General features: G+C 46.6%; 2 protein-coding genes across 3 annotated transcripts in view; one reads left to right on the top strand and one right to left on the bottom strand.

Moving 5' to 3' along the window:
• The first annotated feature begins 5 nt into the window (after positions 1-5).
• LOC135822942 (uncharacterized) lies at positions 6-7,816 on the top strand. 2 transcript variants are annotated; one of them, XM_065335782.1, is made up of 4 exons: positions 6-321; positions 3,914-4,002; positions 5,010-5,162; positions 6,803-7,816. In XM_065335782.1, the coding sequence occupies exons 1-4, from the start codon at positions 140-142 to the stop codon at positions 7,534-7,536; spliced, it is 1,158 nt and encodes a 385-aa protein (XP_065191854.1). In that variant the 5' UTR covers positions 6-139; the 3' UTR covers positions 7,537-7,816. The 2 variants fall into 2 exon arrangements, with proteins under 2 accessions (XP_065191854.1, XP_065191855.1); XM_065335783.1 differs by having other exon boundaries at positions 3,917-4,002.
• Positions 7,817-8,680: 864 nt separating this feature from the next.
• The window catches only part of LOC135822940 (uncharacterized), a 13,153-nt gene continuing 5,475 nt past the window's right edge, over positions 8,681-16,358 (bottom strand). Inside the window, exons 3-8 of the mRNA XM_065335780.1 lie at positions 15,870-16,349; positions 13,625-13,776; positions 11,962-12,091; positions 11,332-11,607; positions 10,299-10,505; positions 8,681-9,989 (exon numbers count right to left, since the gene is read on the bottom strand). Of these exons, the coding sequence (XP_065191852.1) occupies positions 9,289-9,989; positions 10,299-10,505; positions 11,332-11,607; positions 11,962-12,091; positions 13,625-13,776; positions 15,870-16,349 (1,946 nt within the window). The 3' untranslated portion in view covers positions 8,681-9,288. The remainder of the gene's footprint in view (positions 9,990-10,298; positions 10,506-11,331; positions 11,608-11,961; positions 12,092-13,624; positions 13,777-15,869; positions 16,350-16,358) is intronic.

Consider the following 16,358-nt stretch of genomic DNA (forward strand, 5'->3'; position numbering starts at 1 on the left):
ATTTATTATACCCGCGGCTTCGGCATTACCTTCAGATTTCAAAGTATCCGCCTCGTCTTACGTAATTGTAGGCCTCGTTGGCAATGAAAATGAAGGGTATTGCATGACATGAAAAGAATCCCCTCATCTGAATAGCCAGATGAAGGGTAGATGCCTGGTTTTTGTATTGTTTGAGGTCCTTACTTTGGGGTGGTTGGTCTTCTCCTTCTCACTCGTGTACAGTAGGATAGTCCGAGCCGATTTCATTCGCTGGAGAGTCGAACAGCATGCTCTTGATCATGGATTGTTGAAGCCAGACACAGCCAAGGATGAGCGAAACAGGTGAGAGTGTGATCATTATGTTGTTTAGTCGGATTCGCAGGCCAAAAGGACTGTAGCGATCCAAAGGAAAGGAAGCAAATGAGTTCAGAAGTAGGCGGGCATGTGGAGACACAGAAGAAGAGAGACGAAGGTTGTTGCTTTGCGAAATGAACGTTTGATTTAACATACGTGTCGGGCCCTATGGAGCATTGTGCTCTCGCCTACTCTACTAAACTTACCATTCCTCTATTCCCTTCACGTCACTGGACATCCTTTGCCCGAAGTAAAACATACAAGCAATCAACCCAGCAACGATTCCAATCTTCTCTTGAAAGAGTTGGTGTGAGCACCGTCCAGTTGATCATCGAAAGACCGACGAGGACACCTCAAACCTGGGTAAAGGTATAGTTTAGGGTCCCAAATTATTTTAGTGGGCCAGCATGCTCTACAGAGCGCCAGGCATGCACATTACACACACGAGACATGCATAGTACAAACAGGGCATGCGCAGTGCAAACAAGTCATGCACCAGACAGTCGAGATCAACAAGGTCATAATAATTGGGAGCATGCAGAGCTCAGCCACAACTCGTTTTCCATGATTGGCATGAAGACATCGGGCACTAGCCAACAGCTTACATGTTATACTGCTGGTGAATGGTGACCAAGAGGCTGCCGAAGGTGTTGCCATCACCTCGAACTCTCTGACGCCACACAAACTCGGAAAGGTAAGTCAGAAACAGGCCCCTTGATGTCCCGAAGCTTTTCTTCAGCGTGCGCTTGGCGCGCATCCACATATTCTCCACGTTTGTTGTGAAACCACAAGTTCTCGAGAGTGAAAGGCCTTCTCCCTTGTGACATTGTGTTCGTGTCAATGCAGTTGTATCCCGACTCCGCCGTACCGCTGATGATTACGACGTAGTATACGCTACATGCGCTATGTGCGGTTTGCTGTGTGCGCTGTAGTTGTATGTTGTATGTGTATGCTTTTCTCATATACGCTGTCATTTTCACGCTATAACTACCTGGTGGTTTTAGTGTTAGTTATTCAGTTGTTCATTCAGTCATTCATTGTTCATTGTTGTTAGTCGATGAAAGTGAAATATACTGTTGAGAATAAATAGTTGTCCTCGTGCCGTGTGGGGTCGTTCGTTCCTGACACTTTAGAGAACCAGAGGGTTCACAACAACATTGTTGGTATGGACTGTGGCATCCGTTGGATCGACGAAGTGGTCGTCGTGGACAATGACGTCGTGGATGTGTACACCATTGTCGATATGGGCAAGCTGCGCATAGGCTGCCCAGCCACCCGAAATTATCCTAGTCCCTGGCAGAATCCATTCCCGGATGAGAGCGACCAATGTTTCAGCTCGTCTATCCGGTACTTCCTGTACGAAGAAGAACATAACAGTTACAATGATAATAGACGACTGATGGAAGGGTTGAACTGTCTTCGCCTGGATGAAGACTACAGTACACCATAGCTTAGCGGCTAGAGCATCCCTGGCCAAAGGCGAAGGCCCTCAGTTCGAATCCCGGTCGTGGCACTCAATTTTTTCGTCGCATATTTCCCTTTTCAATCCCTCATTCAATTTCCGGAAGAGGAACTTCACGTTGCAAGACTGAACGTGTCAACATAATTATGAAACCAAGACGAGATACATGTACATACCTTCATCATGCAGCATCCCGACTCACGTTCGATGGCCCCGAACACCCAATGGCCTTCGTGCCAGGCGCCACGATGATACTTTCTATGAAAGTACTTGCTTTCGTCGATTTCGACGATGATGGGTTGCCCTTCCGCATCGATGCCTCCAAGCTGAGGGGGGGTTGTTCAGGATGTCGTTGACGGCAAGGTCGCGGTGAAAATTAAACCAGTCGATGACGGTTACCTTCGACAACCCAAGCTCATGCATCACGATGCATTGCGGTGTATCGTGGGCCCACCAGTAGGACGTGAAGCAAATCTCCTTCAATGACAAATGGCTCCGCTCGAAGAATGATCCAGTGCGAATGCTCTTGAAAAAGTTGCATTCCCGGCACCTCCAACAATACCCATCGCAACTTTCCTGCCTCTAGGTAAGGCCACACCCGTCTCCACAAGTTACGCAAAACACTTCATTGCGAATGCATTTGCGTGCAGCAAGAAATTTCAACTGTTCAAGCTTTGGCTGGTTGAAAATAGGAACCAATGTGAACACCGTCCACATTTCTTGTAATATGTGAGTGTCATGCAAGACGTCTCCGTGAGGGACGATGCGTCTTGGTGCAGGAGGACGCCCAGCCATCGCTAATAAACATTGGCGGACAAGGAAGGAGAAAATGGGAAGCAGAATCTGCGAAGAGACCAATATCCTAAACTAAAGGAGTTGTGCTTGCACTTACCGGCAACAACATTTGGTGAGTTTCCATTTAACTCTAGCTGCTGTCGTGTTAACCTCGACTGGCTCCAGTGCATTGACCTTGTTGACCTCGAGTGCATTGCGCATGCCCTGTTTGTACTATGCATGTCTTGTGTGTGTAATGTGCATGCCTGGGACTCTGTAGAGCATGCTGACCCACTAAAATAATTTGGGACCCTAAACTATACCTTTATCTAAAATACAATCAAGCAACCCAGCAACGATTGCAATCTTCTCTTGAAAGAGTTGGTGTGAGCACCGTCCAGTTCATCATCGAAAGACCAACGAGGACACCTCAAACCTGTTGTTTCCCATGGCTGCCGCAATTCTGTGTTGTAATGTTGACACAACAGTGACACACCTTGCCTACTTTCAGTCATTGAAAAAGACGTATATGTATACGTCCTCAGCGCCTGGGCGTCATTTTCATTGAAGTATAATATATACGTCTAGCGCTAAATGGGTTAAAGCCGTAAAGGGCTTACGAAAATAAAAATAAACCATAATAGTGGGGGAGGGATCATCTCTATCCCTCTGTGTTGACATTATTCTATCACGACGTACAGTGGTACAATGTCATCAACCCTCTCTCTCCCTCCACCCTTCGCTATCACAGTACTGGTCTATGATCCCATTTGACTTTGCAAAGTAAAAAAATAAAAAGGGATTGTGGCCCAGGAATGGAAACATATCGATACCGTCATCGAAAGTATCTCACTGCTGGGTTCAGCGATCTCTGCCTCAGGTTGTATTCGTTCCGACAAAAATTTTTTTAAGTATGCCACTATCAGGCAATGAAAAACATTGACTTCCAGATTGCAACCATGCCGTATTGGTACAGTAGAAGCATTTCTCACTAGATTACTCACTCGCCATCTGTCCAACAATTCAGCTCGGCAGGAAGCTTCACCCACACGAATCCATGCACATTCAAGTGGAGTTGAGATGTCAGTAAGCTGAAGAAGAACCAGCTACTTTTCTTTTTAAAGAAGGGTAGCTCGTAGAAAAGCAATACCTAGAACAAGGAGGTATGGGTTTTTGGTTACAAATTTACTATCCAACGGGTACCAAATTAATTATCAGCATGCAATGCATGTGTGTTTGTGTGTATGTGTGTGTGTGTGTGTGTGTGTGTGTGTGTGTGTGTGTGTGTGTGTGTGTGTGTGTGTGTGTGTGTGTGTGTGTGTGTGTACGTGCATGCACGTCCAGCAGTCCCTCGACGAAATGGCTAAGGACACTCATCATGTGCTTGGCAATTGTGCGGAAGAAACGAAATGCCGGCTCTGCGACAATAGCAGGTAATGCAGTGACATAAGATACTTCTAAGATAGGCATCTGTTTGCGCCTCATACATTCACCCTATACTATCGACTCCACCAATGACAAACTTGCATATAGCGAATTCCGCGATACAGCGCACCATTGCCCATGTTCCTGTTTGAACCAGTACAAAATTTCCCCTTTGTAACTGTTTTCGTTTCTAACGACTCATTATCTGTATGACCACATGGTAACCAAGTGCACACATATAGTCGTGGGCTACTTATCCGTCATGACGTGTTGTTTGCGTGGTGTGAGTGGATTTCTGTTATAACGAATCGTTCGGCTTTAAAGAACTAATTCTCCTGCACAATGGTGTTCGTTTTATCAAGAGTTGACTGTACATGAAAAAATACAATAACGCTTACATGTACTAAGTTTAAAGAGCTAAAGTAACTGGTGGTGACATTGTGTCCCTAGTCGCAAAAGTATACAACGGCAACAAAAAGGGAGGAACGCAAATGAGATCACTGGAAACCAAAAGGTAGAGGTTGAAGAAAGCGAGATTTTCATGGTAGCCTACATGTACATTCTACATTAGCGGACTGGCTGAAGGGAGAATTGTATTCATGTGTTGACCATTATTTTTTGCCTTTGCCGCCATGAATGCCAGGGATAAAGCGTGACCATGAAAGAGAATCCATGGTTCAATGTTTGACTTGTCTTACAAATCTAACTAAGTAGTCAGCAGAAACACAGTTGGGTTCTTCTCCAAGGGTGTAGAACATGATCATGATCATTGTTGTTTGTTGGAGGGGGGGGGGGCAGGAACAATTTCCTTGCAAAAGCCCAAAGCAGTTTTGCAGTAGCGTGCTAGTGTTGCTTTGCCACTCTAAACTAACACTATATGCATATTTTTCGACCCACTACAAACCAGCAATTTTGCTATTCAATTCAAAACCAGCTCTGGGTCCCACTTCATGACTGTAGTACATACACAGCAAATGCAATGACCTCAGCCGTGCAACCTCTATGTTCCATGCAGCCACTGCCGCCACTCCCGACGACCCGGTGCCTGTCGCCCGGCACCTCAATTCAGCAGATACAACAGCGGTGGCAGGTGCAGATGCAGTACCGGTATCAAGGAGCAACAGAAGTACCAACATAACCACGGATTTGCTGTCAGCCGCAGTCAGTGGTAAGCTTAGCTTCATAATTTTTTTCATAGATGTTCTGGATTCATGGATACTAGTGCTCGAGCAAGAGTGTGCATGTCAGAATTTAAAGTGGCACCCAGTCTAGAACCTGGGTCACTTAAGTTACGCTTGGCAGACCTTCGTGTAAGAAAAATCCAGGAGAGTGAACAATCACTCTCGCTATCCTCTCAAGGAGAGTGGTGGGAGAGCAGTCCCCACCACCCTCCTCCCCCCCCCCCCCCCCCCAAAAAAAGTCGCTCGCCTTATCTATCCAAGGCGAGCACAATACGGGTTTTTTCAACATCTTGCCATACCCCAATCGGATTCAATACCCAATAGCTGCCAAATTCGTTCTGGAAAATCGCCGTACGCACTACAAATGAAAGCTGTTCGGACCACAACGTTAGTTTCCATTCATCAGGGACAATGATACACGCAATGGGAAATTGAGACAATTCGCTAAGAAGTAAGATCCATGGTATTTTGTAGTATTCATCGTAGAGCGCTCCTTTAGTTTGAGGCTTTGTTCTGTAGCTGACGGCTAAAGACCTGTGCCTAGCGTCACACGTACACAGGTCTATGCATGCCCGGACTGTCACGCAACAGAGGGAAATCCTTCAAGATACTATAATTGCCACCCAATTGCGGAAGTGAAAATTTGCAACGGTACGTAAAATACCTTGCGAGTGCCGTAACTCCACTATTGGACCTCGGATCGACTTCCGATTTGTTGGAGCCGACAGCTGAGAACTTTCTAATGCGTATAGATCTTTCGATTCCTCGATTCCGTTCAGGGAAAGCCGAGTTACGAAATAATTGAGTGTTTTCAGAACTTCATAGTGATGCGGATGCGCTCGAAATTCTCAAGGCGCGCGACGAAAAGTGCGCCCTAAAAGAAAATAAGGAGAGCGAAGGCGCGCGAGAGCGATCTCTCTCCTTTTACCAGATGGTCTGCTTGGTATGTTGACACCCACTTACTACAAACATGCATTGTGGCAAAGGATATGGGAGAATGTAAGTGAAAACTCAATACAAAGTCACTAAAAAAGGCGAAAGCTGCATGCACAGCTGAAACCATGAATCTGGCAAAGAAATTATACATGGTGATGTCTGAAACCTTCATATTCTTCACAGCTCTAACAAAATTCTGGAATTTGAGATTTTCTCCAAGCAGCCAAAAGTTATGAAAAAATGGCAAGCATAGTTAGTAAAGAGCTACCACGGAAAGATTCTAGGAATTGTGCTGCAGTGCATCTCACACATGTACATGTACATGTATATGCAACTTCTTCAAGTTCCAAATTGGCCACATATTTTCAGAATGAAACAGGTGTGGCTTAAGACAAATTTTGCCAATGGCATTTCGGCACCGCTCAGGGCTTCAGAAGCTGCGACTGCGCCTTGGTCCTCGAGGGTGATGGCACTCCTATAGATGCAGAAAACTTGGCCTGACTGAGTCTCACGCGAACAGGGATTTTTTCATCCTACCTTCGTGATCAAAGGAGAATACTCTTCACATGCCACTCAGTCTATCCCATGCTCGAACAAACTTTTAAAATTTAGTTTTCAGACTGGAAGGTCACTTTAAATACAGCAAGCATTTCCCCATTGTCTTTCATTATTTCCTTGGATGGCTGGACAGGGCACACAGACGATCTCGCAATACTAGCCATTGCCGGTGCGGCTCTACTTCTGCTAGCAGTCGCTTGCATGGTTCTGTATGCAGTCATGCTGTCAACAGTGCGCCGGGGTCTCCAAAGGAGAACTAAAGGAATTCTCAACGACAGAGTAACTAAGGGAATTCCTGATGGCAGAGCATGGTCGAGTAGGCCACAACAGCAGCAGGAGTGTCACGGTGGTGCAGAGTGTTCGTCACTGATAGCTGATTTGCTCATGCATCAGCATCACAGCCTGTCGACATGCCAAGATGAACCTATTGATGCAGCCGTCGGCAGGGACATCTTCAGCAACAGCACTTCACCTCCTTCCTTCTGTAGCCCCACTGAGAATACCAGCATTGATGGTGTTGGTGGTAGGGGTAGTGGCTCCAGACCACCTTCATTGTTTGTCAGTGACATGGATGATAGCACAGACCTTTACCCTTGCACCTTTGATAGCGACAATGGCGCTGATAGTAATGAAGAAAATGAGGCAGAAGCTAGGGAAGCAGACACGGGGTCCGTGAGCCTTCATGATGAGTCAGACAGAACTCTCAAGGCTGATAATGCGCACGAGCTTGGCTCCTCAGACAGTCCTGACAACGAGCTGCAGCACAATGGTGTTGACAGCAGAGTAGATCTTTTGTTTGCGCAGGACACATCATCAGATGAAGACTGCAGTACTCTATGCTATTCTAGCCCTGAGGACAGCATGTGAGAATCATTGCCTGTAAGCGCAGCATATCACCCCCCCCCCCCCAGTTCTATACCAATACACCCATTTCAGGTCCAGTACCCTTTATTTTCCTCTTCCCTTCTTATGAAATAAATAAATTTCACGGTTCGCGTGAGACTCGGCTGGAAGCCGAGTTTTCCGCATTCGCCGTGGGAACGCCACCACCCCCTAGGATCAAAGGCGCAGATGCCCTTCTTATGTTCACTTATAATTATTCCTTTCTTATCTTAATCCTCTCCTTCCTTCCCACCTACCCCCCCCCCCCCCCGTGATGTCGAAATGTGGCCGGCCCTTGGGCTAACCAGTTGCGCACTAACACACCACACGGCCTCTCCCCCTCCCCCCCAACCATACATGTACATGTGTGTGATGTGCGCCATGGTGTCGGCACAGACTACCAGTACTTCACAGATCGCAGCAGTATGAAGCTTTTCGCGGACACCTTAAATGTTGCGAATCCACCCGGAGTGGCTGTTTCAGACATGTACATGTCTACTTTCTAGTACCGAATTACCGTATATTTCAGACTATATCTTATGCTATGAACGTGTCAATGGCTGACATTCAAATATTATGTTACGCCTTGGAAAGAGATGGACAAGCAGACAACAATCTTTTTTCCAATCATCAATTTATCTTTCCCACCGCACACCCTCCCCTTCTTCCGATGTCAACCACTGCTGTTATGTTTCGTATTCTCACACTCTCGCATTCCGAAGTCCTCATTTATCGCACTCAGTTGTATTCTCTTCATTTGACAGTCTGCACCCTGTCCCACTTCCCGGAGAAATCCGTCCTACATGTATTTCTCGTCTGCATAGTCACATTTGGGCGATGGCTTCCTCAGAGTAGGATGTCGTTGCTGCAAACAAATGTGCACACTTACTCAGATATCTAGCAGATAATTAATTTTCTATCTTGATCTACTCACTCCCTTACCATGATCATTGTCAACGTTCTGTGCATTTTAACTGAAAGTTAACTTCAGCTGACGTAATGCATTGTTTTGTCACATCTTGACTTGCCGTCTGCAGAGTCATGCTAGTTCTCCATGCATGCTTGCCTCAACACTACCGAGCTGAAGTCACTTTGCTGTTGATGTGTCCGGTCGTGTGGCCAGGTTGGCTTGACGGGGAAAGCCAGTTGATTATAATAGTCAATAATTCTCATCAGCATTGGTGGCTGAATACTCAAAAAAGGAAGAAAATGGGAATCAACTGCTGGGGTCAAATAGCGTGAAGTTGTAAATCAACTGCTCAGTGGGTCAAACAGCGTGAAGCTATAGGTGCAAAATTAATACTGCAATGTTCCTTTCAGTCAGGGTTTCACTATGTGCAGAAAGTACGGCTCAGGCATAGAGGATAGAATAATAATTATATGTTCAAGCTTTGCTGTGGAGCAATACAAGGTGGCTTGCCCGGATGTGCAGCAGAACAGAGTAGGCCGTGCAGCATCAGTGTTATGTTGCATGTGGCACATTTTAGTAAGACCTGATCGGACACCCACCATAAAGCTAGCAATGGCTGTCTTGGCATGGCACACAGAATAGGACAGCTACGGTGCAATTCTAGCACGTATAATACAGTTCAGCAGATTGATATCCATGCTCAAGTCTCAACTATGTCAGATTTGTCTAAATACTGTGAGAATCAAGCTGAAAACTGAAAACAGATTGATTTTTGATTGGAAATTCTTTTGCTAACCTAGAAGTCCTGCAGTGCTGCCGTGTAGCTGTCATAGCTCTGATGCCAGGGGACTGTGTCTGCCTGCAGTGGGGCAATTACTATCTGCTATGGACACCGTCGATGGATCTTGACCTTCCGCCCTCTCGCTATTCATACTTGACTGGCACGATGATGTCAGCAGGCTTGGCGACGTGTTCACTGATGACTGTACGGATATAGAGGAACTGGACGTGCTGATCATTGGCAGTGTGCTGGGCTTACGTTCCGACACCGGTGTGCAGTGCTCCACACCGGCGTCCGCACCACTTAAAGCCGCAGGACTTGCCTCACGACCCGGCTCCATTTCCGGTGACCAGGCCGGCGGCTGACAGGAGGACGCGGCGTTTAGCGTCGCGTCCATGCACCTTGTTTGATGGTATTTGGTGGTGGTCACTGGGTGTGCACGGCCCGGTCTGGCACTGGAGTTGTTCGTGCTACTGCTCTTGCTTGCATGCCGTCGCCTTGCTCTTACCATGATCACTACCATGACAACAAGACCCACCAGTAGCACGCCGGCTATTGCTGCGCATATGTACAGCACATTGACTGCCTGCTTCTGGTCAATGTTCTTTCCACCTGTTCCACCACTGACGTCACCATTGTCATCGGTATCATCATCACCATTGTTCAGCTGGCTTGTAGTCTTCACAGGTTGTGATGTCACCGTGGCAGGTTTCATGTCGAGGGGCCCGGTAGTAATTTGGTCCGAGACTGCGCAGGAGCAAAGAGAAAGTAGGCAGCATTACATCACTAGAATATTATGATGATGTCATTGTGAATCATGATGCTGTGATTACATGCATGTTGTCATCATGTACTGCATAGCAGCATGGCTGTAATGCTCTTCGTAAACCTAACGCCAGACAGAATACAATACCTAAGGGTACACGTCAGAATCTTCCGTGCCAGAGCAATCAACAGAAAGTTGGCCATGCCTATGACATCATGATTGTATTTCACAATATCTTTTAATATTTTGTAAATCGAGCACGCGATGAGTGAATTGGAATAACGACATACCATCTTGATTGCAGTGACTTGTGTTGCAACAGTGCTTTCCTCCGTCGCATAGCTTCGCGAGCTTCTCCGTTTCGTCCGGGTTGATGCAGAACTTGCCCTCCGGTCCAGCATAGCACTGTCCGCCATGCAGACTGGTTATGCAGCGCGTGTCGAAGTTATTGCACCCACCATTCTCGCAATAGCAGAACAATGTCTTGTCCCCCACCACTGCAGAAAGATGAGAGGTAGAATCAGAGGAGATATTGTCAGGTTCTTTACAAGTCCACATTCTGAACAAGCGTGCAGAAAATAATGCCGGAGAATAATTACACTCTTATCACTCCCTTAGTATTGACTCACATAGATTTTTGCCATACCTAAGCGGTCAAATATTCCTGCATATTTCACTCCTTAGGGCTATATTGACCGCTTATATTTGACTCCTTTTTAGAGATTGAACACATGCTTTGGTCAGTTGTGATAAATCTAATATTGACTTCGTACTTGGTCAGTATAGGAAATAAAAGACCTCGTAAAAGACCTCGGCTTCGCCTCGGTCTTTTACTCGGCTTTTATTTCCTATATTGACCTCGTACTCAGTCAATATTAGATACGTAACTTCATAAAGAGAGCTCCTCCGGAGGAATTTTTCCATCCAGTAAAAGCTGCTTTCCGTCAGGTATGAAGTATGGTGTAGCTACACTGTTGGCAAATGACCTGCATGCAGTATGAGCAGTTCAGGTGATCCTTGCATGGGTATGCTACTGTAACTGTGCTGCAGTATCATATGCTCTGAACAGTGCCTGTAGTCACTGCTGCTCCAGGTGCCACGTCATCAGGCTATATGCCAGTATATCCACACAGATGGACAAAGGCCATGCGCAACAAGCTCATGACTGCTCAAAGTCTGGGTCCCAAAACCTACGCATGCTATTGGCTGTAAGATGCTCCACTACGGTTTTATCAGTGGATGGCCCATGAGCTGGTCTAATTATTCTATCCTATATGCTATCGTCAGAATTCTGCGAGAGCTACACACAGTCGTACTGCTTACCATCCTTGAAGTCGGGATGCCTGGCGTTGCACTTGTTGCCATGGCAGCAGTACGAGTGTACGTTGCCGATGACGCGTGACGACGTCGTGGAGTTGCTGCGGGTGAACGACGGCCGGCAATGCGTGGCGATGTTGAAGTACCCTCGTATGCAGTCCTGCTCCGACGTGTTGGTCATGGTGTCGACGTTAACGATGCAGCCCAGCTTCGTCCTGCACTCGTGATTACTGCACTTGCTACAGTGGCATGTGTACTCTGAGCGAGTGTTCACGGGAGCAGCTGGAACAAGAATCAGGTCGAAGTCACATGCAAAAAAAGTATTCGTTAGGCTCCTTTGTACAGTATAAATAGAAATACAGCATGGTCCTTGCCCGGGCACCATAGCCTCTATGCACTTGAAATTTCTGAGCGGTATTTTGAGTCCGAGTGTACTTGATACCACATACATCCTAGGATTTCCTATTGCTACAGTACACATTGATGATAAGAACAGGAGTATTTTTAAAGCTCTCAAGGTACGAGTGCGCAACTCTGCATATGGGGTCTTCGACGGGCAAACAAACTCACATCACGTGTCCCACGTGCGATGTATGATGATCAACTACCTGTAAATTCCTTGTGCCGTTAGCTTACCCGGCATGCTTGTGGATTGTGGCCATGTCCTACATGGCGCATCATCATTGCAGCAATCGCCAGTGCAGCACGGGTCTCTCTCACTGCAAAGACTGCTCACGTATGCCGGTTCAACACATCGTAGTGTGGGCTGGATGCAGACAGAAATGGAGAAAACGGGAAAGACATGAGATGTGCTCCACAGAACACTCAATGAGATTGCATTGAGCTGATAAAGAGAGAATTTTTTAGCGTAACTTGTAGTTTCTTGGTCATTTTTTCTTTACTATCTCTTAATTTGCTGGCCAAAAATCCTATAATATAGGATTTGAAAATGTGTGCCTTTTATGCCGTTGTTGTTAGTCATCACAACCAATAATAACGGCATAATGGTTTTCATGGAAGTTGTAAATATGTTTGAGGCATGAATGTTTACATTTTAGATTCATAGGGCGATAATATTTCTGATGAATACCCATTTTCAGCAATAATTGGAAATTTGAGCATAATTGTTCAGCTGCTGTCATGGAAAGGACTGAAGCAGTGAATGTGCAGAAGAACATTGCAGGTGTGGCACGGGGTGGTTTCATGACGACATATCGCACATGCCGTCATGAAACTACCAGTTTTAAGGATAAAACAAGGTCCAATAAAATCTCAAATCCTATATATAGGATCAAGAGTGCATAAAGAAGAGTATGCAACTGTGGTTATGGCCCAGTGCGCGGCGCGCTGCCTTCATTACGCAACTTGCCTTCATCATGCTCTGAAAGCATGCATTCAAACTCACAATTTCTCGTATGAGCCCATCCGTTTTTGCTCGATTTGTTCCAGTACCTACGCGATCTCTGAATTCTGGCGCGTGAACTCCAGTTCCGTACGAAAGTTCATTTCAAACCAGAGGGAAAGTGCGGTGTTTGATTTTCCGCAGTGCGCGGACTACAGCTGAATGATGTAATGAAGGCAGCGCGCCGCACATCTGGCCCATAGAAAAGAGATCACAGTTGCATACTCTTGTTTATGGACTCTTGATAGGATTCGAAAAATAGGGCACAGGCCTTAGTAATATTGGGCAAGGAGATGAGCCTGGGATGTTAGTGTTTGAAAAAAATTTTTTATTCAACTCTCGATATCTACTAAGATCTAGCAAGGAAGAATTGGTCACATACTTTTTGCTATTCTCATGCCACACCCATTTTGAGTTGAAAAATATGACCAAAATCCTATAATTATATAGGATTTAGCAAATTAAGAGATAATATTAAAAGCTAATTTTAATGTCCAGTGAGTGAATGAAGTACACATCACATGTAGTACACACAAAGTCGGCCATTGTGAAGACATTGTCATGGAGATGGGAATTTTATTTCAAGGATTCTCCACAGGGAACTCATGCCTATCCTGTCAAAGGGCAGTCCCGGGGCGTAGCTCGCACATCGGTAGTGTGGTGACCATGTACCATCAGCAGCCGCAGTCGCCACTTCGCCAATTTTGTCTATGCTGTAGAACGTATGAAGGCATTTTGCTGGTGTGGTGACCGGACCACCCTGACTGTACACGAGCTTTGCGCCTGCAGTCTGGTTTGGCTATGGAAGTTGAACAATCTGCCTTTAGATAATTTGCCTTGCCTTGCACCTGTTGCTACTTTTAGTCGTACGTAACGTTGTGGCTGATTCTCACTCACCTTGAATGCTATGGAGTGTATGTGACTCTTGATCTGGCACTTGCCAGCTGTCCTGCAGTAGGGGAACGAATCGTTGCATTGTAGCGTGTTGCAGTGACACCAGTGATACGGAGACGAGGAGCTGTCCGCACTGTCCACATTCAGGCTAGTGACTGCATAGGGTACAGTGGACACACACGCACGCACACACAGATATGCACACATATACATACCAACGTTCAGTACGCACATGCTATAATTATAGACTGGTACATGTAGTAAAGACATGACGCCAGGGTCAAACATCCAGGCAAGTGGCACACAAAATGTCTAATTCAGACAGGTAGACAAATAGACAGACATACATCTATGTCTAAACAGATAGACAGACAGACAGACAGATAGACAGGCAGGCAGACAGACAGACAGATAGACAGGCAGACAAACAGGCAGACAGACAGACAGACAGACAGACCGACAGATATACAGACAGACAGACGGACAGATAGGCCACTGGGTAAGGAGCGGAACCATGCAGGAAAGCATTTAGCCAGCAAAGACCATTCCTTATTAGACTTAACCGTTCTTTTAATTAACCTTGTGTTGTCGTAATTATTTTGTCACAAAACGGCAGAAGTCTTACTTTTTAATAATTGTTTGATTGGTCTCTACTGTTGGACAGTACACTGCGCACTGCATGAGCTGGGGGCGCGGGAGGGACTCTGTGACTCATTATGCATGTGAACGCGTACTTGTGTTTATGACTGGTACATGTACTTCAAGTAGAGTACAGGTGCACACGCCCAGAACATCATGCCGTGGGGGTACACTTGGACGTGGGGGTACACTTGGACGTGGAGGTACACTTGGACGTGGGGATACACTTGGACGTGGGGATACACTTGGACGTGGGGATACACTTGGACGTGGGGGTACACTTGGACGTGGGGGTACCCTTGGACGTGGGGATACACTTGGGCAAGGACAATTAATTACTTTGCTTCCACTCATTGCTAAAATGCCAGCACACATCTCCTGTTCTGCACCCTTTTACATTCAGAGCAGGCTGCTTTCTAATGCTAATCTTGCTAATCGAGTGTGATAGAACCATGTTGATGGTTGTTGCGCAACACTTCAGCGTACAGTGTAGGCTTATGCGCATGGCTCCATGCTGGAGTGTTTGAGCAGAACCTACCCTCCCCATTTCCTTATCTAAGACCGAATTGTCCTCTAGAACAGTACAACCTGTACTGCTTTGCCACACAGAATGTAGGGTGCATGGTGTGCCTTGTTTTGACTGCAAACAGCCTCCAGGGAAACAGTTACTTAAGGCAATGACATCTACAAAGTGCTTGTTCCAACAATTATCATTCTCCAGTCAGTACAATCATGGGAGTATTTGGCAAAGATTTCAAACAAGGGCGGGAAAAGTGGAGTACATGTAGTTCCAATTCATTGAATATCCGGTGCTCAAGCACCCTGTAGTCCTCAAAACCTGCTTCCAGCCTCCATTAGCTAGACTGGGCCTGAAGCAACCATGCATACAGTGGAATGATCTAGATTGTTCTAAGCATCTAGTCTTTCTACAGTTCAGGGGGGGGGGGGGGGGAGAAGCCTCAGCTCAGCAGATCTACAATGCTATCATCAAGGTCGAAATCAGTTCAAGAAACACAATCATTGTACTTGTCCACCGGCAGTGCTAATGCTATTGTACTTTTAGTCGTACTATGAGTATGAGTAGACACCCCTGCTCTGCCTCTGTGTATGTCCAGTGCCTTCCATCCATGAATTGCTTTGTGCCATGTATTTCGTGAGCACATCTAGCACCTGTGTTAAGCGACCACTGCGATATGAGGTCACCTGTCATGAGACACCACCTTTCTTGAGAGACTATCTGTCTTGAAAGATCGTGATTGAGTGCCTAGGGTTGACTCCCCCACTTTGTGACACTCTCAAGGAGCAGCACTATGATTGAGCAAGCCATGGCAGACTCAAAAGCACCAATATCCTTCACCTCATACAGTAGAAAGTTACCTGAGTATTCACACAGAGCGAGTGTATGAGTCAGGTTTGGTCAGTTTCGCAGTGGGTGGGTTCAAGCAGGGTGATAGGGGAGGCTGGAGACGAGGCGTGTGTTTGGGGGAGGGGGGGGGGGGAATTTACGTGTGTATGTGCCTGCCTAATGTACGTGTGTGCGTGTGTGCCTGCCTGTGTCACGGCTAAGTATGTGTGGACACAACTACATTTACTATGATTTAGTCCTTACCTGGAAGACCCGCAGTCGAAGCCCCAACGTTTGTCTTCGACAAGGCTGTAGTTCGCTGCACAACATCATGGTCAATTGCTACATTGTCTGTAACCACAGAGTCAGTATCATTGCTGAGGCTCAGTGTCAGGCGTTCATTGCAGAACCTTGAGTCGCTGCAGCATTTCACCTGGCTGTTTCGCGTGGTGGTCTGTTCGCAGTCGCTCAGATCATTGGTACAGAAGCGTGAGTAGACGACGGGCGACGAAGCCGTGATTCGTCCTGCCACGGCCACACACCAACCATTGCTTGTCAAGCAGTGGTACTTGCCACGACCGCCGCGATCCTGGCGACAGGCCCCGTTTCCAGGCGTGCAGTCACAGCGCAGCTTCGCGCCAGAGCTGGGCGGAACGCTAGGCACCAGGGCTGATGGTGGTGGCGGCGTGGGTGATGACGTCACTGTTGCCACGCTGGCCGGATCAGTGGGTAGAGGACCAGTTTCTAAATATG

This window comes from Sycon ciliatum, chromosome 8, assembly GCF_964019385.1.
Source record: "Sycon ciliatum chromosome 8, ocSycCili1.1, whole genome shotgun sequence".
Taxonomy (NCBI): domain Eukaryota; kingdom Metazoa; phylum Porifera; class Calcarea; order Leucosolenida; family Sycettidae; genus Sycon; species Sycon ciliatum.